Here is a 24,651-nt window from a genome sequence, read left to right as displayed (position 1 = left end):
TCGTCACCTTGAGGCCCAGCAACATATCTTGATATTAATAATCTACTTTCAGTTGAGAGACATATCCAACTATGTATACTGATCACTTCACTGAATTCGATTGTTAGTTTCCTTCTCGTGATCTTGTAACTTGTTGATGATTGCTTAGACCTTTGGAATATAAGTTATTAATAAACTATAACTCTCATTCGATGGTATCGGAATATGGTAGTGGCGCCCATCAACTCCTCAAACTGAGGAGTACAAGCACCATACCTTGTTGACACGTAGTACTTAGCCCTCTTAGGGCCGCCCCCTAATCATAGGATTGAAGGGAAACATGGACTAACTATCATGGTGGCATTCAATGCTTGGTCTCTATATAAATCACATTACGCCTAGGTACGTGGGATCTTTTCGACTTTTTTTCTATAAAACATAAGAGCACTTTGAATTCAGTCTTTATTAATCATTGAAGTGATAACTGATTTAAGCATCAGAGCTATTTTCTACCGGCTCACTCCAACAAACTCTTTTGCCTCATCTATTTCTCTTTTGTAAGAGTGCCGGACCTATTCATGATTAACAATATGTACAATGTATAACATATTATACATTAAACAATAACAATAACAAAGCTATAGGACAATAAACAATAACAAAACTATACAAAAAGCTCCCATAATTTATTTTTCCCCCAATAAGACACAAGTTTTAACTTGGTATGCACGTTACCACACAATACTAGGAAGGTCCAGAATTTTGTTTGCAAGAGCAGATTTGTACGACACATTCTAGCTTTATGGTTGGTGACAAAGATTCTGAGAGGAAGAGTGTGTTACACTTAAATTGATCCGTTTAGAGAGAAGGTAATCAAATCAAGCATAATTAATTAAGCAAAGCAATTATCACTTTCTTGAACCCACTTTTCTTGTACTACTCTCATTATTCCACCCCAATTGCGGTGGAATTTCCATGTATCCCCTGGTCAGAGACTCACTGTAAAATGATGTCCCTCACTTTCAATCAAGGCATTTTCTTATTGAATGATAGAGGTTGTTAGTGAGTTCTAATCAATAAGTCTTTTTCCTAAGAATACCCACTTGATTACCCATCAATTCAAGGACAATTTGTCAAAAAAATGCTTTCACAAGGTAAGGTGAGATTGATTTTCCTTTCTTAAAAACAAAACACACACAAAAAAAAGAAAAAAAAAGAAAAGCTTTCTACGTACCGAATATAGAGCTATTTGAACAAGTAATGTGAAGGGCTCTATATAAGATTTACCTGTCCAAATAAATTTTGAACTGTTCGGCCACCTATTCAAATCAATAAATCTCATATAGAGTTTCTTACGGTACATGTTCAAATTACTATTAATTTGAAAACAAGATAATAACTTCTATGGGGTTGTGGAACAAACTCATCATTTTGTGTACTCAAATGAGAGATTGGCACCTCATCATAGTACAACTTAAGAAAAAAATAAAAAATAATAAGCACATCAGATCACATCCATATATGTGCCATAACTTTTATGGGGTTGTGGCACAAACCCATTTTTTGTGCCTTCCAATGAGAGATTGACACCTCAGCTTAGTTCAACTTAAGAAAAGAAAATAAACACATCAAATCACATCAAAATCTACTAAAAATTAAAAAATCTCATCTAACATATATAGATGTAATCTCGCGTGTTTGGTTGTTTGTTTGTTTGTTTTTTTTCTTTCTTTTTAAAAAGGGCAATGCTAGGTGCGATTCTAGTGTTCTCCTTGTATCATTCCAACTGTGATATGACTTTTAAAATCACTATTGAATTTGAAATTATCATTATTGACTTTTAATCTATTGGTGATTTTAAAAGCCACATTACAGTTGAGAGAACACCAAGAGAACACTAAAAGAGCACCTAACATTTCCCTTTTAAAAAATTGAGATGTCAATATCTCATTGGAGGGTAAAAGAATGAATTTATACCACAATCCTTCCTCTCTTCGTATCTTTAACACAAACTTTTGGCCAAAGAGAGGAGGGGGGCTCTGCTCATATTAGTTGAAACCCTTGATGATATATCCATGAAGCTCATGATGATGTGGTGGCCAGTACTACAGTTGGAAGAACATGTGAGTCCGTGACGTGTCAACAGACGTTAGAAACTGCCATGATAAGCTCAAGTGTAAAGTTTGGACGACATGGACCGATTTGGCAACTTAACCAACTTTTTCAGACTAAATTATCAGGATTAGTCAACTAATTACTTGCACTTTCATCCTCATCACGTGAATGAGGGTGCCTAGACTTGAGAGCAATAATGGTAACTTATTAGTGGTGTAAATTGTGATATCATGACCATTATCAACATGTATTATATTGGTAAGTATATATCGATCTCTTGCATATAATTTACAAATTATCTCAAAATGTGTCATCAATATTACTTTTTGGTGTACTCAAAGGATAATCCCTGAGGGAATTGGTTCTCAGAAGACCCATTTCGTAAAAAATATTACAAGCAAGTCAGGCTTCATCAAACAGTAGACAATGGACGTATCAGTCTCATAAAAACAACGTGTACATAAAATCATATATAGTTGGGCACATGTACCCTAACGCTATGATATTCTCGGGGTATAGGAAAGAAATTGCCTAGCAAAGTAAGGGTCACATACTCAAATCAATTATTCTTGAGCCCTCTTTTCCGAAACGACCATCACGCCAGAAACACTCTACAGAAAGAAGGAAAATTGTTCAATTATGAGGTAGACACCGCTTTCGTCCCAAATATCTCTTTGAAAATTATACATAAAACCATAGAACGCCCTGATCGTCTAACAAAATAGGGGTCACATAATCAAATCTATTATTCTTGATACCTCTCCCCCGAAACGACCATCATGCTGGAAATACTCCATAGAAAGAAGGAAAACGGTTCATTGATCATGAGTAACATACTGTTCTCGCCCCCAACAACTCTTTGAATTTCCTTTCCTTCCACATACAAGCACACCCAACAATGTCAAATGTAATTGTTTTCCTCTCCTTTGCAAGTTTCATTAGCTTGCCCAGGGGTGGAACTAGAATGTTTAGTTTGGAGGGCAAAATTAAAAAAAAAAAATTCTTTAGGGGCAAAAGTAAATTTTTAAAGGTATATATATATATATATATTTTTTTTAAAAAAAAATTTGGGGAACACCCAATGGCTTCGGGGTGCCCCAGCCCCAAGCCAAGGGGTGGTTCCACCCCTGAGCCTAGCTAAAATACGATATCTGATCAACTGACTCTTCACGTATAGCATCAATATGGAGCAAGAGCTAGCTAGCACCTAAAAACCCCATACAGAAATATTTGGTATTCACGTTTTATGGGTTTGGTTTTATTCTTTTGGTAGCAATTGTAGCAAGGGAATTTCTGTACACAACCCATTGTAGAGTGGGTCGACCATCCTTGAAAAGGTGAAGATTCTTTGATGGAGTGGTCCTTAACTTGTCTGGTATAGAGTGTGTCACATGTAGTGGAGAGTACAGACTAGATAGGGCTTCCACCTTTTTCTCTTGAAACATATTAATCCCAACAGGTATAGCTTCCAAATTAATCATCATGAAGCTCAAGAAATCAAGTGAAGTATTTGATAAGGGAGGACCCCATTCAGCTTTTGTCCAATCAATAATTAATTACATTTCCCACATACAAGAATTTGTTGAGCTAAGTTTTCTTGGCCCACATGTTTTGTTTTATTAACCTCAAATATTCATTACTCTTCTGCTTCTCGATCTATTCTATTTTGTGTGTCTTAGCATCCTTAAAAACTATCCTCCTGTTCATTAAACTAGAGCTGTTTTAGTTATGTTAGCTATAATTCCTAACAGGTTGGATTTAGCCCCTCTAGCCATGATGGGAGAGAAAAGCCATTGATTTTTGTTCTATCTTAGAAGTAGACTCAATTTGGTGATAAAAACTAGGGTTATCAACTTTTTAACACTTTTAAGTATTATGGCCTAAAGAGTTAGGCTTTCTAATTGATGTTTGTGAAACCGTCAAGACCATCACCAACCTCCCCTGTGTGAATCATGGATAAAGAATTTAAAAACTAACCCTAGAGCATTGTCACCTTGACGTTCTGATGTTGATGCCAGTAGGCTTGAGAGTACCGTAACCTAGACCGTAGTGATGCTGACTAAAATAAGGGACTCTTGAGAGCTCCTACGTACACCTGGACGGTAGTGACGTTGGGGACTTCCTAGAGCTCTATCACTTGGAACGCCATGACGCTTCTTGTGAAAGATGACTTCCAGAGATCTATGTTACCTGAATTGTCAACAATATCATTGTGACATTGCTTAGTTGTCACTAGAGTTAGTGATGAAACCCTAGTGACTGTCATATGACAGTTTTGGACCCGTCCTAATGCCACGAGAATTCTTGCCATAAAAATGCTTCATTTTTACACATTGCAAAGGGGCTCTTGCCTAACCTGTAAATAGATTAGGTTGCTCATTTTGGTAAGATGTGAAGTCTAAGCCTTAGAATCTCTTTAGAGGTAGACACCTTCACCCTTGTGAGCCAAGAGAGCATTTGTTGAGACCCATTAATGATTTCCCTCTCTTGATGTATTTTTTTCAAACCACACACCATCATATAAACCTTCAACCGTTTAAAGTCTACCAGTGGGTCAATAAGAAAGTCATATATATAATATTGGCCAGTGAAGTGCTGAAGCCTATATATTGAGGAGGCAAGGTAGCAAATGAGGAGTTTGTTTGCGTAGTAAGTATTTTACAGAGGGGCTGTAAGTTTACTTTGTCTGTATTTGAATCTTTTATAATAATTAATTTCATAAGTTTAACTGTTCCGGAGTAATTTTACATTTGAAGTGCTCAAAAGATTTCCACCTCATTATCAAAATCATTGCATTGATTGTTGGGTGTAATTATCTTTGTGGATTGTTTATATTTTGTTTATTACAATAATTTATTTTAGAGTAGTGTTTGTGAGAACACTAATGTGTATGAACAAATATAACTGCGCGGGCGCACACACACATTCTAGACTAACACACACTATAAGAAATATAGTGTGTAATTCTAGACTAGTAGGGTTAATTGGTTAAACAAGACAAGAAATATAGTGTGTAATTCTAGACTAGTAGGGTTAATTGGTTAAACAAGACAAGAAATATAGTGTGTAATTCTAGACTAGTAGGGTTAATTGGTTAAACAAGACAAGGGTCCCCGTTTCACGTGAATTCTACTATTTCGTTTTGTGTCCAAACCCCGCCACATCAATAAATCACCTTGTCCATGACATTCGACCAAACCAGCATTATTAATTTCAACAAAAATTGGCCATATTACAAACTTCACCATTACTTTTTCAATCTTAATAATTATGCGGAAAAACTATAATCAGTCCTCCCAAGCTGGCTCCCCTTTGTCAACATACTCTAAATTTTAATTTTCAAGACAAAATTTAGTATTTGAATAAAATTTTGTACATGTGTGTCACATAAACAACTTAATTTCTATTTATTTTAATGCCACGATCTAACACAAGGGTTCATTCATATTATTTTAATGAACATAACATGAATGACCCTTCCATCCCACAACTTCCTTTCTGGTTGTGTTAACCAAAAGAGAAAAAAAATGCTACATGAATTTCTTTTTTTGAACTTTCAAGTGCTTACTCTCTAATGTACGTGACTGACTGTTGTCATGTCAGTTTTCTACTACAACATTTTTTAATCACATCTGCTTGCTTTTCTTTCTGCAACTGTCACATTAGGTAATAAGCACTTAGAAATATAAAAGAGGAAGTTCGCTTAGCATTTGTCAAAGAGAAATGCTACACAGACTTTAACTCCCATACTATCGTTCATATACTTCTGTGACGTAGTTTTTAGGATCATCATTGGATTTAAGATGGATCACTATTAAGTTTTGATCTAATGATAATTTTAAAAGCCACGTTAAAAGGTGCAAAAATAAAAATGTAAAAGTGAGAGTATGTACAGTTTTACTCTTTCTCAAAAGAAATGACAGTGTTGAGGGCGAATTCAAGGAAATCATCTGCTTACTTTCTTTCTGCAGCTGTCGGATCTTTTTGTCTGACTTTTTCTTTTTTGAGGGTAGTGGTGAATCAGTTCAAGCATGCTAGCTATTGCAGTGCATTATGTGCATACGTACCCAGTAGTAGTGGGAGGCAGAAGATAATGTTTACCATCACAACCTACCAAGATCCACTGTAAACAATCTCTACTCAAAATTTTCTTCCTCCTTTGAAATATATCCATTCTTTTTGCCATGAAATTCCACTTTCTCCACCATCCCAAAAAGGCTGTCATAAGTGAACCCCACATGGTTGAAATCTCCACTTTCTTTTCTTCCTCAAATGATCTTCACACCTCAACCATCAGCCTCCATGCAGCATCTCTAGCTCTTTATTTAAAAGGCCTTACCCTTCTCGTTCTACAAACCAAACAACTTTTGTGGAAGATTAAACTCAACCTTAAATAAAATTACTGTCTACATAGTTTATATATATATATACATTGTTCAAGTGGGTTAATGCTTTTAATCTCAAAAAGTTGGGAGGAAAAGTGAGAGAGGAGTATTCAAGTGGCTGTCGCTGTTTTTGGAGAACATCAAGTACCTCAGCCTGTCTCCTCTTTTATTTTTATTTATTTTTATTTTTATTTTTATGTATAAACTTTATTTCCTCTAACTGCTATTCAAAGCTTTGAAGTATATAAAGGTTTCTAGATCTTTAAAGGAGAGGCCACTGCTCATCTGTTTCCTCAGAGAAATAGAGAGAATGCAACTTCTGCAGAAATTGGTTTCTTTCACCATCCATGCAAGTGTTTTTGTTCTTGTTCTACCACTTCCCAGCTCATCTCAAGAACACTCAAAAGCTACAACTCATGCAGGCAATAAAGACAGCAGTCATCATAAGGTTTTTCTTCTTCTCCTCCTTCCATTTGATCTCTTGCAAATTCTTCTTTATTTCTAATACAATATATGTCATGACAACAGCAGAGTCAGAAGCTGCTGTTTGAGATTACACTCCATGGATTTCTCCTCTGGGCCTCATTGGGGTTCTTGATGCCTGTTGGGATACTTGTTATCAGAATGTCAAACAGAGAGGAATGTGGAGGAAGGCTCAAAATTCTGTTCTACCTTCATGCAATTTTACAGGCTAGTTTCTCACTCTCTTTCTCCTGTTTGCGTTATCATGTACATTTTCCACATGTCTAGATTATTAACAATATTGAGATTTCGTTTTAATTGCTTTCTGATTTTTTTTTTTCATGCCCCACTCTTAAGACTTGTAATGATGGTGAAAGGTACTTTAAAGTAATTAATAAACCTTCCTGATTTGAGATTATTTAATATAGCCCACAGTTTCTTCATGACGAACACCAAGTAAACTTCATTATTCCTCAAAGTTTAAGGATTATCATGAATGCTTAAAAGGCAAGAAAGGCAGTTAAAATATTCCAGCTGATTAAAAATCCATCGCTTTCCAATCTTATTTGGAATTTAACATGTGCATGGAACACATTTAATTATGACGTTAGGTGTGGCATTATCCCAATCTCAAGTAACAAAGTAAAGAAATAATACATACAAGTGGATGTATATATATATATATACACACAGAGAAGCATATTTTTGCAAGGTTGGACTGGTCAAGGGACCACCTGCAATACAAGAAAACGGCCACCGGAGTGGGTCGGCCGTGGCCGGCGGAAAGCCTCCGATTGTGAAGCCAGTAAAGTGTTGGTAGAGAAAAAATAGAATTAGAAAAGAGAGAGTTCAAGGAGAAAATGACTCCTTATTTGAGGATGATCCCCTTCTTTTATCTAAGACTCCTTTTTTAACTGCGACCTGGTGGGCTTGTGATTATGAAGGCTCGTAGGCCTTTGGGTGTTCATTGGGCTCAAGGCTTTGGGACTCTGGCTTATTTATGGTACTACCGGTTGCCCCTTATTTCCGTAGTTGATTAGTATAATTGGTCGGATATTGAGAATTTTATTGGTTTTTTACTTGTTCCCTTTTTAGAGTGATTGTGCTGAGCCTTTTTGGGTTGTCCCCTGTTCTTGTAGGGAGTTGGTTTTTGAGCATCTAGTTTGAGGCTTGATCTCTTGGCTATTACCCTTGGGTTGGCTCAAGTGTTTATTTTAATGTATTTATTTGCCTAATGACTTCTATATTTGCTCTCATTCATAGATTGAAAGTAAGTATTTTGTGTTGAACAGACACTCATGGTACTTCTTGCCACGGCAGGAGCAGTAATGTCCATCAAAAACTTCAACAACTCCTTCAACAATTATCACCAAAGGATAGGGGTACTCCTATATGCCATCATATGGTTGCAAGCCCTAATTGGTTTTGTAAGGCCCCAGAGGTAAACCATTTAATTTATAGTATCAAGCTCCATTTGGTAACTGAGCAGACATAGTAGAAGTACGCCTTTGAGCATATTTTGCACAGTAGAGAGCAAAATACAAGTAAATATAAGTTCTGTTGTTGAGTTTGCCACCCTTTTTGCTGTTCCCTGCAGGGGGTCTAAAGCAAGAAGTATATGGTTTTTTGTGCATTGGCTACTTGGAACTACAGTATCCATACTTGGAGTTCTGAACATATATACAGGATTACAAGCCTATCACGAAAAGACATCAAGAAGTATAAGGCTTTGGACTATCCTTTTCACCACTGAGATTTCCTTCATTGCCTTCTTCTACCTGTTGCAAGACAAATGGGTGTACACAAAGAAGCAAGGAGTGATTTTGGGCGATGACCCAATAAGGCCTATTGATCAACACATATCTCCAAGTGAAACACAAAAGGAATTGATGGTCAAGTCTTGTTGATGAAGAAAATGAACTAGGGTCTTGATTTTACTAACAAGAATTTTTTTTTTTACCCTTGTCATCCCATTTTCTCTCGAGATTTGCTACACTTCTCAAAATTATTTTTCAAAAGTTGGCTCCCAACTCATGTTTTTATTATTTTAGGAAATGTGTCACCAACTCATAGAATGGTGACACATCATTTGGAAATCAACTTTTGGAGAAAAAATTTGAAAAGTGTAGCATTTCTCTCTTCTCTCTGGTTTTCTCTAGAATGGACTACTTGGTGTTTATTAGTTAAGAAAACATAAGGTATTGAGTGTTGGGATGGATACATCATATAAGATGAAGTACAGATGTTTTTGTTTTTTATTTGACTTCTTCATTAGAAACGGTTAGGATTTGTATTGGCATATTCAGTGTCGAAACTAAGCTGGTTGTAATTCTAGGGTTAGTGGTTGAGTCAGTCTTGAGTTGATGTTTGAAAAACTTCAGAGTGCAATATAGAATACTTTATCGCAACAACGTTCTTCGAACGTTCTAATGTGGCAGCTCCACAGACTTCAAAATTCTAGGTAGTATGCCTTGTTCGTAATGACGTTGGAAGAAAGTTCAAACTTCTATACCTCAAGTGCCTCACATAAACTTTTGCTCCTAGTTACGTTCAATGAATGTTCGAACGGATTGTTCAATAATTTAGGCAGAAACTTCAACCCGCAACGATATTGTTTGAAGAATGTTCAATCCCGGCATGCGATAAACCTTGAAACCCTAGGTAACGTTCGAACGGCACTTACATTCAATCGCCGCCTTCTCTGGCAGTGTTTTAATTAAACCGACTTGCTCTATAAAACAATCACTGTATACAATTAACTCACTTGGAAGAGTAAAGCACAAAAATCAATGATAGAGAATCATAATGTCACTATAGTACTCTTATATCATTTATGTCATGGAAAAAGCTGTACATAACCAGTTATTATAGCAATCCCTAATATTATAAAGGGGGGAAGAATTATGAAAGCTCCAATGGTGGCAAAGAAAACCGAATCATTCCTCTGAGACACTTCATCCAGGTATGCTTGTCTTCTGATATTTCTCTTCTGTGAGATGGTTAAGAACTTGGCACTAACCTTCTTTAAATCTTTACCCAAGGGAATAGTGAAATCATCATCTCTGTCTCCAACCAATTGTGCTAGCTGCTCACGGATTGTACGTCTCCCAGAGCTGCCATCACTCTCATAACCTGAAGATGAGATAAAACCATAAGTAAATCTGAAGTTGAACCTTAAGCGATCCTTGTGTAAAGAGAAATGATACACGATCTCCCCTTTTTACGCTCCAAATGCTTATTCTCCAATGTGGTAATTGCCACGTCAGCTTTTCACTACAACGTTTTTTAATCTCATCTGCTTATTCTCTTTCTGCAACTGCAACGCTAGGGAGTAAGCATTTGGGAGTATAAAAGAGAGGGTTCGTGTAGCATTTCTCTCATGTAAAATGGTTCTCCCCTTTCTCATTGTGTTCCTTTTGTTGAAGAGAGAATCAGAGCATGAATGTTCCAATGTTGGATGAATTCACATACCATCAACAGCTGAGCTTGTGGAAGTGAGTTGATCCAACAGATCCAGCTGCGTGCGTGAAGAAGATAAAGAAGACCCTTTTAACATCAAAAGCACATCAGCAACAATATCAAACTTTTGCAATTCATAGTATCTTGCATCACTGAACAATATGTAATAACCTTCCAGATAGAATCTGCTACCTTTTGAGGGAAAAGGGAGCAGAAAATTTGAGGTAACAGAAGGAGAAAGCATCAAGCAGTCAGAAAGAAAACATTAACTACAGAGAAACAAATTTGATGAGTTCGAAGAATCTCATCACCATAAATGACTTAAAACAGCTTAAGAGTTATTGAATCAAACAACCAAGTAAATTGCACAGAAATCATTGGGGATATGATCTTTGGGCATACATGAAGCACTTCAATTCTTTCAGAAGAAAAAATTGGCAAGAATTTGGCAAAAATTGGATAGAATCTGCTACCATTGGCAAGAATTTGTTCATAAAAGCTAGAATACCAATTATCAAAAACTATTTATAAGCAGCATACATAAAAATCACTGCTTGCTTTCTTTTTTTCTTGACCTGATAAATATTATACAGGGGGGACCTTTAAATTAGGTGTTATTTAGTATTTAGTACACCGCTATACATCTGCCACACAAGTTGATGATGTAAATTATTGTCACACCCAAGTTGAAATTCCTTATAGGATACCAAAAGCATTAAAGAAAATAAGATTCTACTGAGCCAACTATATCTAGTATCTTCATATATATATATATATTTGGTAGAGAAATATGAGAGTGAAAGCTTTTCCAGACCAATAAGAAGAAGCTAATAAAACAGTTTGTCAAAGAATGTAACAATTGCTTACCAGAGAAAGAAACAGGGGGATCCTCCTCTTTAACTCTTCCTTCAACTCCCTCTGACTGAGAAAATGCTCTAAAACTAGAAGAAGAAGAAGAAGAAGAGTGGTGAAGCTTGAGGAGGTGCTTGTGTTTTGGGAACAGAAGTGGAGGAGGGGCAGTAGAAGGTTTTGGGTGAAGAGAAGAAGTAACAAAAGTCAAGGCCATGGAATCCTGTGTGAATGTTGTACCAAGCGAAAGGTATTGCTTCCCATTGTCTCTTGACTCTGAGGCTGTCGTTCGGTTGGTTTTCGGTTTTCAAAACAGATGTTCTGTAATATTCTACAGACCTCATTTTTTATTTCGCCCAAAAATAGCTCCTCCACACGTTTATTTCCTTAAAACAAGCCAATGGAAGTCGCCCATGTGTAAAATACTTGTTTCTTTTTTTTTTTTTTTTTTTTTTTGAAGAAAATGCATTAATTTTTATTTTTTTCTTTCCGGGTCTTAGCCATTGCAAATGGTGGTAATTCGGGTTTATGGGTATGTTAATATCGTATCCAATTATGGTTATATAATATGATTATATGGGTCGACTTGAACACAACTAATTTAATTAATTATGTGAAACATGTAACACCCAATATTAAGAAGTGCAAACAATAATAAATAATAATAATTAAAATATTTTAGTTTTAGGGATGGAGGAATTAGTTAATTTAGTGAAGATTAAAGAGTTAAAAAGTTAGTTAGTTAGTGGTTAAAGTTAGTAGATTAGCTTGTTAGGTATAAAGAAAATAAATTTAAGGATAAGGTAGTAAATATGAGATTAGTTTAAAAAAGAAAAAAAGGTTATGATGTGACAGTAAACCGAATGAGCTAAAGAAAAATTGGATTTGGCTTAGGTGCTATAAAAAAACTACAACACTAATATTAGTACACCACCATCTCAATTTAACTCTAATACTTTTTGGTCGACACCTCTCTCATGCGTATTTGTCGTCTTGGTGGCATCATTATGCACCAAGACATTCATTAATGGTTCAATATAGCTAAAGTACTCAAAAATCTTATGCACAAGTTGGCACTTGAGCCATTTAGTTGATAACTTAGTTTTTGTTGGAAAGCAATAGATATAGTTTTATTTCTTTCCAAGTCGGGGGTATGCAGCAGACTTCATTAGTTGAAGTTTCCTAGTGCACCATTACCCCATCTTTTGAAGCTGGCATATTGCTTTTCCTCCTTGGCGATGACCTTTCCCTTGGGGTCCACATCCGGCTCCTTCTTGGGCTCAAACGAACCAGAATCCTGCTCTGGCTCAGTCTCTTCCAAAACAGGCTCTCTTCCTCCATCCTTATTTGAAAGTCATGCGAACCTTCCGGAGGACATAGTTAATTACTATCAAAATAAAGGGGAACAGAGAGAGATTGAGATTGAGACATGATGAAGGGGTTAAGGATCACACAAGGAAATTAAGCCAACCAACAATGAACCAATGCTCTTATACCAATTAAAAATTCTAGGTTAGAGCCCAATTTGATTAATTGCGAAATATTACCACACAAACAACAGTTTAAAAACTTTTATCACCACATATATATAATTACCGAATTACAATATGCAGAAAATTAAAGGAATATACAGATTTGGTGACGAAGTAAAAACCTATTTGAAGAACTCTTCAAATAATAACACAAATCTGGGAGCCAGCCAACTCCAAAGTCATCCGCTATAGAAGACTTAATGTTACAGATTGTTCTACTTACAAAATCTTTATAGCCCGAAGACTCAATCCCGTAATTCCAACAAGTGATCCATTCACTTCCCCCCATAATGGCTCTAGAACCTCTGAACTTCTTCTATATAGATGACCTGCACAAATGAGCCTCGTCCACCTCATAAACTGAAACTTTGGTGGCTGCAAACTATTCTGTAGTTTGAAAAGCTAAGAATAAACAAGGAAAATGTTTTGATTTGTTTAGATTCAAGAACAATACTAAACTTCTCCAAAACACTTAAGAAACTACATCTTTGTGCTCTAAAAGTTGTGTTATGATCCCTATATAGATAAAAGGAAGAAATAGGGTTTTTAGGTCAAAGTCGACTATTTTTAAAACATTGTAGGTTAGGCTTGGTCGATCGACCACTAGGGTTTCAATATTAAAAACACTAAACTACCTCGGTTGACTAAACTACCTTGGCTTTGATGCATCATCTCGGCCGCTCGAGCATTGACTGAGCTCCTCCAAATTTTAATTTTCCATATTTTTTCAACCGCAATTTGATTCCGACTCAACCATAAACCTAATGTTACAACACACATGCTTTAACACTGATTTAGCCAATACTAAACCTAATTTTACAAACCTAAGAAGAACCAGTTATTATTACCTCATTCAATCACTTTGTGATAATAGTCAACAAAATCTCTGGCAATAGTCCTCCCTAGAGAACATACAAAGCACAAAAATTTCCAAAGACAACATTTACATAATCATCCACCAACCTGTGCAAGTTGAAGGCTACAACACTTCTAATATAAATCTTATATTTGTGGGAGCAAAACTGACCATAGGGTTTGGTGAGAAAATCTCCATAAGAAAAGACTGATTGATGAATACCAGATAATGACAATTTCTTAAGGACCATATGCAAAATGCAGATCACCACCTCTGCAGTCCCTCCACCTTGTTGCCACGAATCTCATATGTCATTTTGATACTTTACACAAATAGGTATGGGCAAAATTGCCAAAAACAAGAAATTTCCCAAGCTCAAGCCAAGAACTCATTGTATTTGAAACCATTTATTTGAGTATCAGTAAGTGTTCTATACCTGTTAACACAAAAATGAAAAACTAAAAAATATAAGAAAATAAAATAAAGAAAGAAGTGTAACAGAATGAATCAGATCAGATTTGTTTCACTGAGCATGTGCTACAATCTCAATACTGTACAATACCTGGACTGGAAAGTTCAATAACTAAAGAACATATGTCTATAAGGATGACATAGGTTTTTTAGAGCTTGCATGGATACCTTCCTGGGGAATTATCAATAACTATCATCAGTCATCACCAGTAGTCTTTGCAGGAACAAAATCCGTCCTTGAAGTGATGGAACCGAACTCGGTCCCTAACAATTATTTCTCGATTAAATGCTTTCGAAACATGTTTTGTAAACGAATGACAATCTCTACAAACTCTTAAATTCTTTACTATTCGTATAGGTGTTCCTTTTGAAGTTCTTGCCAAACCAAAAGCAATTGCTAACTTCTCGCTATGACATGATGTGGAAGTTTCCAGACACTCTTTGGTAATCAATCCAGCCACAACGATAAAGGACTTCTCTGGCACGTAACCAAGCAGGGTAGCCTGGCAGATTACTTCTCTTAGTTTGCAATAAATTTCATTGGAATCCGGATGTGACTTGTCATCAACAACAAATTTATGAATGTTATTACCAACTTCAATCCAGCTCCAACCCGGTGTGGTCTTTATTCCCTGGCTTTTAATCATTTTTCTCATCTTTAAAACACCATCAGTATTTTTGGCTCCAGCGTATATTGTAGCAAGAAGAACACAGTCCCCGGCATTTGATGCCCTGAGCTGAATTAGATTCCTCATGGCGATTTCTCCTATTTTCACATTTTTGTGAATCTTGCAAGAACCAAGCAAAGTTCTCCATAAAACTGGATCATCTTGTGAAGGAGAGGTCCCTATTACTTCAAGTGCCTTCTCAAGCTTCCCGGCTCGTCCAAACAAATCTACCATGCATCCGTAATGCTTAATTCCAGGCTTCAAGTTGAACTTCGAGCGCATCATGTGGAAATACTCTACACCCTCCTCAACAAATCCTTGGTGACTACATCCACACAATAAACCAAGGAATGTTATGGAATTTGGTTGAACTCCTGCCATCAACATCTGCTTAAAGAAAGAGATTGCTCCATCCCCACGACCGTGCACTCCATACCCAACAATCATTGAGTTCCAAGTAAAAATATCCCGTCTCTGCATGCGATCAAAGACACGGAGAGCATCATCCAAACTTCCACATTTCGCATACATATCTATAAGTGCATTTCCAACAAAAACATTCTCCACAAACCCCTCTTCAGAAGCAACCCTATGCAAATGAACCCCAATATTCAACGCGCCCACGTGAGCACAAGACGAGAGCAAGCCTACAAGCGTAAACCCATCGAGACCCACATTCTCATTCTTCATCCTATCGTACACCTTCAACGCCTCGTGGTGAAAACCCGCCTGAGAGTAGCAAGAAATCATTGAATTCCAAGAGACCAAGTCTCTCTCGGACATATTATCAAACATCATTTGGGCAAGTCCAATCAACCCATTTACCACATACGACCGAACAAGATTGGTACAAACAACAACGTCCCTCTCATACCCACATCGTATTATATTCCCATGAACCTCTCTGCACTTGCTCTCCGCCTTAACTCTCTCGCAGGCCTTCAGAACAAACGAGAAAGTGAAGGTGTCGGGACGAGCAACCAAAGCAGAAAGCATGTCATTGTAATAAAGAATGGCTTGGAGAGGAGATGGGCTATTGGCAAAGCCTCTGATAATGGAATTCCAAGCTTCCGTTTGTGGGTTCTCAATGTGGCGGAAGAGAAGCTGAGCGTAGGCCAAGGAGCCAGAGACTGAGACAGCACAGAAGTTGAGGAGTTTGGTGGAAATGGCGGGGTGGTGTTGGAGTCCGTTGGTGATGACGTGTGAATGGATTTTTTGAAGCCTTCTGAGACTGTTGCAGCCTTGCAAGAGTTTTAGGATGGTGTCGGATTTGGGCATCTCTCTGTTCCAGTTGCCTCTGAGCTTTGCAAAATTTTGCATATACGAAGATGGCCAATAAATTGCAGAACGAAAATCTAAATCTTGCTAGGAAAAATAACAAAAAACTCGCTCCCTCCTATGGGGCTCCTCCTAGAACCTTGGTTCTACCACCAGAAGATTCACGTCTTCTTTCTTCCCTCCCTGCTTACTCCTTTCCATTTCCAGATTTTCTCCCCTCTTCTCCTCCTTTTCCCCCTCTTTAAATGTTTGATTTTTCCTAAATTTAAAAAACTAAAATATATTTTGCTTCTTCATGTAAATAGTAAAAACACTCCGCAATAAGTTTGGAACATGATCATCTCCAATTTATAATGGACTGGAGAATATTCAGTTTATGGCCAGAATTTCTTCTCAGAAATCCTATGGCCACAAATGAGACACATATCCCATCAATAAAAATAATAATAAAATATTATTTTAAATTAAAAAACAAATTAATAAAAAAAAAAGAAAAAAAGAAGAGGGTGGATGGCCACCATAGGGGGTGGCCGGCCACCCCCATTTTGGGTAGGGGGTGGCTCAAGCCACCCCCAATGTCCGACCAGGGGGTGGCCAAACCACCCCCATGGCCTATGGGGGTGGTTCGGCCACCCCCATCTTGCAAAAGGGGGGTGGCCGAGCCACCCCCAAGGCTGGGCAGGCTGGGCCAAGGGGTGGCTTCGGCCACCCCATGGCCCTTGGGGGTGGATCGGCCACCCCCAAGGGCCAAGTTAAAAAAAAAAAAAAAAAAAAAGGGTTGGCCCTTTGGGGTGGCCGAACCACCCCCAAGGGCCATGCCCCTTTTGCAAGATGGGGGTGGCTCATAGGCCATGGGGGTGGTTCGGCCACCCCTTGGCCGAACATTGGGGGTGGCTCCCTACCCAAAATGGGGGTGGCCGGCCACCCCCTATGGTGGCCAGCCACCTCCTCCTTTTTTCTTATTTTTTATTAATTTGTTTTTTAATTTAAAATAATATTTTATTATTATTTTTATTGATGGGATATGTGTCGCATTTGTGGCCATAGAATTTCTGAAAAGAAATCCTGGCCATAAACTGGATATTCTCCAGTCCATTATGGACTGGAGAGGATCCTGTTCCAATAAGTTTCATTATATTTTCCTTTGCTAATTAAATTTTCTTTCTTTACAAAATATAACTTCACTACTTTACCCTCACTTCTTTTATAAAATCACAACATAATCCTCAATAACAAAGAAAGGAGGCTTCCTAATAAGTTGGGTAACATTATAGCATACCAAATCTTTATATGTTATAGCATAACATATAAAGAACACTTAAAAAAGAAAAAAGAAAAAAAACGAACCTATAGAGAAGCTCTTGCAAGTGGTTTTTTGTGATTTTTCCTGTATTTAGGAAAGGAAAGCGAATAGCTGTTATGAATGCTCTAATCCTTTACACAATCAATGCCTACCTTTTCTAGGGCACATTTTCTCTCATTGATGTGGTCTTTCTAAAACAAAATATATCAATAATAATATATCACTTGCAATAGGACGAATCCTCGTAGGATATCGCTATATTGAGGGTGTTGAACCTCAAGGATTGCACAGACGTTGTTATTAAGGTTGTCAAGATTGAAAGTAACTCAATTTAAAGAAAGTTGATTTGTTTTTCTATTATAAAAATAAATACATAAAAGTAAAGATAGATAGTAATAATGAGATAAATAATAGGGAGTTGATTTCACCACTAATCACATACAATGGTCAATCATAAATTAACAAAGAGAAATTCATACTATGCAAGAAAGGGCTATGCGAATAGGAAGAATAGTGCCCTATTGTCTCTACTTTCATTTGTAGCATGATATAGAGCTTGTTTCACTCGAGTAATTAAGAAAATATTATCATTAAGAGAGAAGTATAATTCATCTTCAGTTGGTACAGACTGTTTGCCTAACCTCTAGATGCAGTACGATCCGTCTTCCCTAAGTATGAACTATAAAATATCTTAATAAGTTACACACAATCAATGGATAAATATAACTCATCTTCGGGTCGTACTAATTGTCTACCTAAATTACACTAAGTTAGGGTGTAGAGTAATTCACATTATCTAGGTATGGCCTATCAAATCTTATTGATCATGTGTCAATTAAAACCGTTGGATAACAATCATTTATATAATCACAGAAAATATGAAGGATTGAGTTCAATCAATATAAAAAGCTTTCTAAAACAAGAGAATAATTTCATAATTATTGAATATAAGCATTACGATCAATTCTTATACTTATACAACCATCATGCATATAAAAAATCCCAAATTAAAATACAATTAAACTATTGTTACTTAAAAAGGGCTACATCAACATCGTATTACGAATTTAGTTGCTCATGCTGGTGCTGGGATGGCCTCTTGCCATGTTCATCTTCGCTTCAATTCTTCAAGCCTCCAAAAAGATATTTTATGTATAAAACTAAGCACACCTCTCTTCAAGACTTAGAAGCCTATTTATAGGGTGTAAAACAAACCCTAGAAGCCATAGGAATCCCAGGAAAATTGTACTCTAGTCTCCTAGTTAGATTAGGAAGCAATCCTAGTACAAATCGAAATAGGATTCGTCCAGATTTGGGTTCTTATTTCGCGGGATGATTTTGGCATAGCAAACATCCGAATTAGGTAAATCTTATTGACAATGATTTGTAGTATTTTGAGTTAGCTTTCCAATTCCGCTGGTTTCACCTCAATCCGATACTTGAGCGGAAAGTTATGGTCAAAATACTGAGACATGTGCAGAATCCAAATTTGAATCCAATCCGACTTTAACTCCAAATAGAGAAATTTTGATTTAATCATTTCTTTTATTTGATTAAACTTAACCACATAATATGTGTCCTCTATTATGATTGGTTAAGCTAAATAATATCTTCTAAGTCTTCTCAAAGTATGCTTTAAGCCTAAAGTCAATGAAATTTCTTGCATCTTTATTTAAAACGTGAAAACAATAAAACAATAGAAAATCAAACAAATAACAATGCTAAAGAATTAACATATGCAAGTTAAGGGGCTTGAATGTGCAACATTCGACGCTTATCACTCATAAAACCCTTAACAAACAAATCATTAAGCTGCCCAAAAGGAAGCTTGGGAATTTGTTCCTTTCACCTTTGCGGTGCTTGGGCCCAACAAATTTCTCTTTAAGTTTAGTGATAAAAAATAACATTTCAAAAAATTTCAAGCGAGTTACTTGGAATGTTTAACGTCCATAAAATCAAATAATGAAGTTAGGGGAAAATTCACTTTACCCCCCTGAAGTTTCAGGAGTTTTTCAATTCGAACCCCAATGTTTAAAAATTGGCAATGTACCTCCCTAATGTTTCAAAAAATTTCAATTCAGACCTTCCGTTACTAATTTTTGTCTAATTGGATGAAAATCATCCCATGTACGTCTCATGTGAGATTTTGATGCCATCTATTCCAATTTTGCTCTCATTAAAACCTATAAAATTACGTAATTATCCTCATTAAAACTTATAAAATTAAGGGTAATTATGTAATTTCATAGGTTTTAATGAGAGCAAAATTAGAATAGAGTTCATCAAAATCCCACGTGAGATGCACGTGGGATGATTTCCTTCCAATTAGACGAAAATTAGTAACGGAGGGTCTGAATTGAAATTTTTTGAAACATTAGGGGGGTACATTGCCAATTTTTAAACATTGGGGTTCGAATTGAAAAACCTTGAAACTTCAGGGGGGTAAAGTGAATTTAACCCTTAAATTTACTTAAGTTGGAGTGTTATCTTTAGTGTCTTCAAATTAATGAACTAGTAATTAGCTTAATTTATCATGCTAAACTAATTATGAGAGTATATTATAGCGGGAATAAATAATGTGATGCAACTAATCATATGTTCTTAAATAAAATTATGTATCATCAACATAAACTCAGAGCTTCCAAACATACATTATTATAACATTAACAATTAAAACTAATTGAACCTAACAATATGAGTCATTCGCTCAACATCTTGGTCCCAGCGAATTCAGCATTCAACAGCCTAACAACTTGCTAAACTGCAAAACACGAAAATGTTCCACAAGTGAAAAAAAGTAACTATGTAAGCCCACGACTTAGTAAGTAAATTGTTATGAAACTGGTTTATGAAATTAGCCTCGGGGGAAAATCCACTTTACCCCCCTGAAGTTTCAGGAGTTTTTCAATTTGAACCCCAAAGTTTCAAAATTTGCAATGTGCCCCCCTAAAGTTACAAAAATTGTCAATTTAACCCTTCTGTTAGTATCTGCCATCAAAGTGGATGGAAAACGTCTCACGTGCATATCACGTGAGCTTTTTCAGCATAATCTTCCAAGTTTGCCCTCAATCACACCTAAAGCCCTTTTCTTTTTCTTTTTCACTCCAACCTTTAGTCAACCCGTATTTTCACCATCATTCACCCACGGCCTCAAGCAGCTCCCTCCCTCCTTTTCACTGCAATAAGCACAGAAGTCATAAGGCTGAAGACGACAAGAAGAATGTGGTCCCCTTGTGAGTACCGAAAGCGATTTTCGTGGTCCCCGTGTGTTTCTACCCCACCCACACGACACGCACACGACAAGAGGAAGACGACAGTTGGTGAATTCGTTCGTGGTCCCCTTGTGGTTGGAGAAAGGGGACAACCCACTACCCTCTTACATAAATTGGATTAAATTACAAGGTATGCCCCAAATTTGCTGATACTGATGACGTTTTGTGTAATATTGAGAGAAAAAAGTTAGGGTTTACGGTTTTGTGTAATGTTGGGGGATTTGGGGGAATATTTAGGGTTTAGGGTTGTTGTCGATTGAAATTAATAGGTTGGTTAAATGGTTTGAAATGAGTTTGGCTATGGATTTGTTTAGGGTTTAGGGAAAACGATTAAATATTAATTGTGGATTTGTTGAACAATGGTGTATTTTGTAGTCTGAATTAGGGAAAATTAAGAGAGGCTGAATTTTGTATTGCTTGTTTGATGGGCTTGTTCCTAGCATATTTGAGATTAGGATATTTTTCATTACCACTGAAGTTCTCATTTCTGATTTGAGATAAATGAGACAAAATAATGAGTTACTAACAAGATTGTGAAGCACATAAAAGAAAATATATATATATATATATATTTAGCAAGTTGTCTATTAGCATGAAATTTGGACTGATAATGCTCAATAGATCATCTGCTATTGTAATATTTTAAGTAATTTAAGAACCAAATTGCAACTTCTTGAATATGAAACACGAAATATCTAAACTTCCAGTAAGGATAAAGGGCCAAAATCCTTAATATAAAATACTTGAAAAAGAAGGTGTTGAATCAGGATGTTTTTGTTTATACGGAATTCTCCATAAACATTTTCTGTTTCTCCTTCAACTTTTTCTTTGTTTTGCTATTGATTGGCTTCTGAAAAAGAAGATGTTCACTTTTGTTCATATTCATAACATAGTGCACGGAATTATCCATAAACATTTTGTGTTTGTCCTTGAACTTTTTATTTGTTTTGCTATTGATTGGCTTATGAAAAAGAAGGTGTTCACTCAATCATATTTGTTTATATGGAATTCTCCATAAAAAATTTCTGTTTATCCTTCAACTTTTTTTTTTTTCTTTTGCAATTGATTGGCTTAGTAGGTGTTCACTCATTCAGATTTATATTTGTTTATACGGAATTCTCCGTATAAAATGTATGTTTCTCCTTCAAGTTTATATTTGTTTAGGGTTTAGATGGCTTAGAAGGTGCTCATTCATTCATATTTATACTTGCTTATATGGAATTCTTCTTAAAAAATTTCTGTTTCTCCTTCAACTTTTTATTTGTTTAGGGTTTAGATGGCTTACAATGTGCTCATTCATTCATATTTATATTTGCTTATATGGAATTCTTCTTAAAAAATTTCTGTTTCTCCTTCAAGTTTATATTTGTTTAGGGTTTAGATGGCTTAGAATGTGCTCTTTCATTCATATTTATATTTGCTTATATGGAATTCTTCTTAAAAAATTTCTGTTTCTCCTTCAAGTTTATATTTGTTTAGGGTTTAGATGGCTTAGAAGGTGCTCATTCATTCATATTTATACTTGCTTATATGGAATTCAGCATAAAAATTTTATGTTTCTCCTTCAACTTTTTATTTGTTTAGGGTTTAGATGGCTTAGAATGTGCTCATTCATTCATATTTATATTTGCTTATATGGAATTCTTCTTAAAAAATTTCTGTTTCTCCTTCAAGTTTATATTTGTTTAGGGTTTAGATGGCTTAGAAGGTGCTCATTCATTCATATTTATACTTGCTTATATGGAATTCTCCATAAAAAATTTCTGTTTCTCCTTCAACTTTTTCGTTGTTTTGCTATTGATTGGCTTCTGAACAAGAAGGTCTTCACTCATTCATATTTGTTGTTTATATGGAATTTGTTTTTAAACATTTTGTGTTTGTCCTTGAACTTTTTCTTCTTCTTCTTCTTGTATTTGTAGAAAGAAAAAGGTGAATGAGAGCATATTATGGAAAATTTATATCTAGGAAAGGTAACAATATGTGTGCTAAAGAATACAATCTAATAAAAAAGTATATAAGTATCTAGTAACCTACTATTTATTTAGAAGGTTGTGACATGAGAGGCAACCTACTATTTACTTTCAACATGATCTCCTAGTTACTTGTGAGTTACTTATATGAATTAGAAAAATTCATGAATGATACAAAGACTTAATAAAATCTATTTAATAGTAGTTGTCTATTAGCATTAAATTTTGACTCATACGGCTCAATAGGGCTTTATGAAAAAAGACTGCAATCAAATCACTACTGATCGTTAAGAAGTATAGTGCAAATATTTTCGGTTCTTTAAACTTTGCATGTTGACACCTTCAAATTTCAAGTCAAGATGCAAAGTTTAAAGAACCGAAAATCTTTGCACTATAATTCTTAATGATTAGTAGTGATTTGATTGCAGTCTTTTTCATAAAGAGCCCTATGGGATATTCAAAAAATTTATATCATCTGTTCATTCTTACGGTATAATAATATTGGAGATATGAAACCAAGTGAAATAATTCCTTGCTTATACTCATTATTGATGCAGGATACAAATTCCCATGCACTGCAAATTGTGGGAATAGAAATTAACACGCCCAATTGCCGGATTTATAGTTATTCGATCGGTGGTTTAAAATTCGTAAGTACTTGTCAAAACTTTTATTTGATAATGGCTATATCATTCTACCATTTTCAATTTACAATTAACTCATTGTATCAATTTCATTTATTTTTCTTTAGATGTTTCTTATTATAAAATTTGATGAAATATTTCTTTTCACTTTGTAGGATGGCCAATTCAAGATTAGTGTTCGAGGTCCATTATGGGGGTAGATTCAACAGGACAGTTGGATGTGAGTATGTTGGGGGGGGGGGGGATGTGGCAGTCCATACAGAAAGTGCTGATCCAGATGAATTGTCTTACTTCGAATTGGAAGCCATATGTCGACATTATGGGTATAACTCAGGGGATTTAATTTATTTTCAAGAACCTGGTAAAACTCTAGCTACTGGGTTGCATTTGATTACATCTGACCATGCTGTGCTATCTATGGTTGCCTCCCATACTGGTCATAACATAGTGCACTTATTTGTTGTTTCTTTCGGAGAGAGTGTAGTTGGTGAAGAGGAATGTGAGGAAGAGGATGAAGATGAGGATGTAGGGAGGGCTGATGTTAACGACCCTTGGTGGCGTGATAAGCTTAGTGATGACGAAGATCTATTTGATGTAGATGTTGATGGGATTGATGATGGAGCTGGACCATCAAAAACACAACCTAATACGTCCAATGTAGCGGGGTGTGAGAATGAGGAGCAAGATAGGGATGAAAGAGGTGTAGAAGAGGGTGATGAAGATGGAAGTGATCATCATGACAATGATGAGGGAGAGGATGTTGTTGATGAGCAAGATGAAGGGGATAATAGTAGGGGTAAGTTTAAGAAATCATTTGATGATGATGATGATGATGATGATGACAACTCCAACATGGGTAGGAGTGATGTTCTTGTGTCACCAGTCCTTACTGATGAAGATGGTGAAGCCGTATCTGCACTCACATTAGATTTTCATGTTGTGGATCTAGGGGATCCAGCCATTCGGCTTCAAATGAAATTCCCAAATATTAAGATGTTTAGGGAATCTGTTAGGGTGTATAACCTGAAGAGGGGGAAGGATGTCAGATTTAAAAAAAATGAAACAATGAGGTGTGTAGCGATGTAGAGATGCCAAATGTAAGTATCGAGTGTATGCAAGGAAGATGCCTAGTGAAGAATCATTTTAGGTGAGATCTGTACACTCTAAGCACAGTTGTGGTCGGAAATACAGAAACACAATAGTCAACTCCACTTGGATTGCGAACAAGCTAATTGACAAGTTCAAGGTTCAGCCCAACATGCCTTTGGAAGTAATCCAACATGAAGTGAAAGACAAATGGCGTGTGGATGTAAATCCAACTATGATGTACAGAGCTAAGAGGAAGGCCAAGCAAACGTTATATGGGAATCTTGAGGGCTAATATCGGAGGTTGTGGGACTATTGTGAA

The 24,651-nt window shown here is 36.2% G+C and overlaps 3 protein-coding genes across 6 annotated transcripts; 1 reads left to right on the top strand and 2 right to left on the bottom strand.

The window, feature by feature from the left end:
* The first annotated feature begins 6,684 nt into the window (after positions 1-6,684).
* Positions 6,685-9,343, top strand: LOC132181523 (cytochrome b561 domain-containing protein At4g18260). Of its 2 annotated transcripts, none has more exons than XM_059594780.2 (4): positions 6,685-6,927; positions 7,011-7,169; positions 8,234-8,382; positions 8,539-9,343. In XM_059594780.2, the coding sequence occupies exons 1-4, from the start codon at positions 6,790-6,792 to the stop codon at positions 8,846-8,848; spliced, it is 756 nt and encodes a 251-aa protein (XP_059450763.2). In that variant the 5' UTR covers positions 6,685-6,789; the 3' UTR covers positions 8,849-9,343. The 2 variants fall into 2 exon arrangements, with proteins under 2 accessions (XP_059450763.2, XP_059450762.2); XM_059594779.2 differs by having other exon boundaries at positions 7,008-7,169.
* Positions 9,344-9,731: 388 nt separating this feature from the next.
* LOC132182335 (myosin-G heavy chain-like protein) lies at positions 9,732-11,566 on the bottom strand. Its single transcript, XM_059595552.2, has 3 exons — positions 11,268-11,566; positions 10,413-10,487; positions 9,732-10,073 (listed from the first exon to the last, which is right to left on the bottom strand). The coding sequence occupies exons 1-3, from the start codon at positions 11,464-11,466 to the stop codon at positions 9,778-9,780; spliced, it is 570 nt and encodes a 189-aa protein (XP_059451535.2). The 5' UTR covers positions 11,467-11,566; the 3' UTR covers positions 9,732-9,777.
* Positions 11,567-12,836: 1,270 nt separating this feature from the next.
* LOC148585842 (Pentatricopeptide repeat (PPR) superfamily protein) lies at positions 12,837-16,260 on the bottom strand. Of its 3 annotated transcripts, none has more exons than XM_088516638.1 (3): positions 14,200-16,260; positions 13,435-14,073; positions 12,837-13,110 (listed from the first exon to the last, which is right to left on the bottom strand). In XM_088516638.1, the coding sequence occupies exon 1, from the start codon at positions 16,094-16,096 to the stop codon at positions 14,312-14,314; it is 1,785 nt and encodes a 594-aa protein (XP_088372764.1). In that variant the 5' UTR covers positions 16,097-16,260; the 3' UTR covers positions 12,837-13,110; positions 13,435-14,073; positions 14,200-14,311. The 3 variants fall into 3 exon arrangements, with proteins under 3 accessions (XP_088372764.1, XP_088372765.1, XP_088372763.1); XM_088516639.1 differs by having other exon boundaries at positions 13,809-14,073; XM_088516637.1 differs by having other exon boundaries at positions 12,837-14,073.
* Between the last annotated feature and the right edge of the window lie 8,391 nt (positions 16,261-24,651).

The sequence above is a fragment of the Corylus avellana genome, chromosome 5 (assembly GCF_965113065.1).
Source record: "Corylus avellana chromosome 5, dhCorAvel1.hap1.2, whole genome shotgun sequence".
NCBI lineage: Eukaryota > Viridiplantae > Streptophyta > Magnoliopsida > Fagales > Betulaceae > Corylus > Corylus avellana.
The sequence above is the reverse complement of the archived record's forward strand: the minus strand, read 5'-3'. Positions and strand labels throughout refer to the sequence as shown.

Bases quoted from the DNA above. Each gene is read 5' to 3' on its own strand.
- LOC148585842 (XM_088516637.1), bottom strand. From the start codon at position 16,096: ATGCAAAATTTTGCAAAGCTCAGAGGCAACTGGAACAGAGAGATGCCC.
- LOC132182335 (XM_059595552.2), bottom strand. From the start codon at position 11,466: ATGGCCTTGACTTTTGTTACTTCTTCTCTTCACCCAAAACCTTCTACT. The intron at 10,488-11,267 runs GTAAGCAATTGT...TGATGTTAAAAG, and splicing joins TCCCCCTGTTTCTTTCTCTG to GGTCTTCTTTATCTTCTTCA. The intron at 10,074-10,412 runs GTATGTGAATTC...TCTCATCTTCAG, and splicing joins CACAAGCTCAGCTGTTGATG to GTTATGAGAGTGATGGCAGC.
- LOC132181523 (XM_059594779.2), top strand. From the start codon at position 6,790: ATGCAACTTCTGCAGAAATTGGTTTCTTTCACCATCCATGCAAGTGTT. The intron at 7,170-8,233 runs GCTAGTTTCTCA...TGTGTTGAACAG, and splicing joins ACCTTCATGCAATTTTACAG to ACACTCATGGTACTTCTTGC. The intron at 8,383-8,538 runs GTAAACCATTTA...TGTTCCCTGCAG, and splicing joins GGTTTTGTAAGGCCCCAGAG to GGGGTCTAAAGCAAGAAGTA.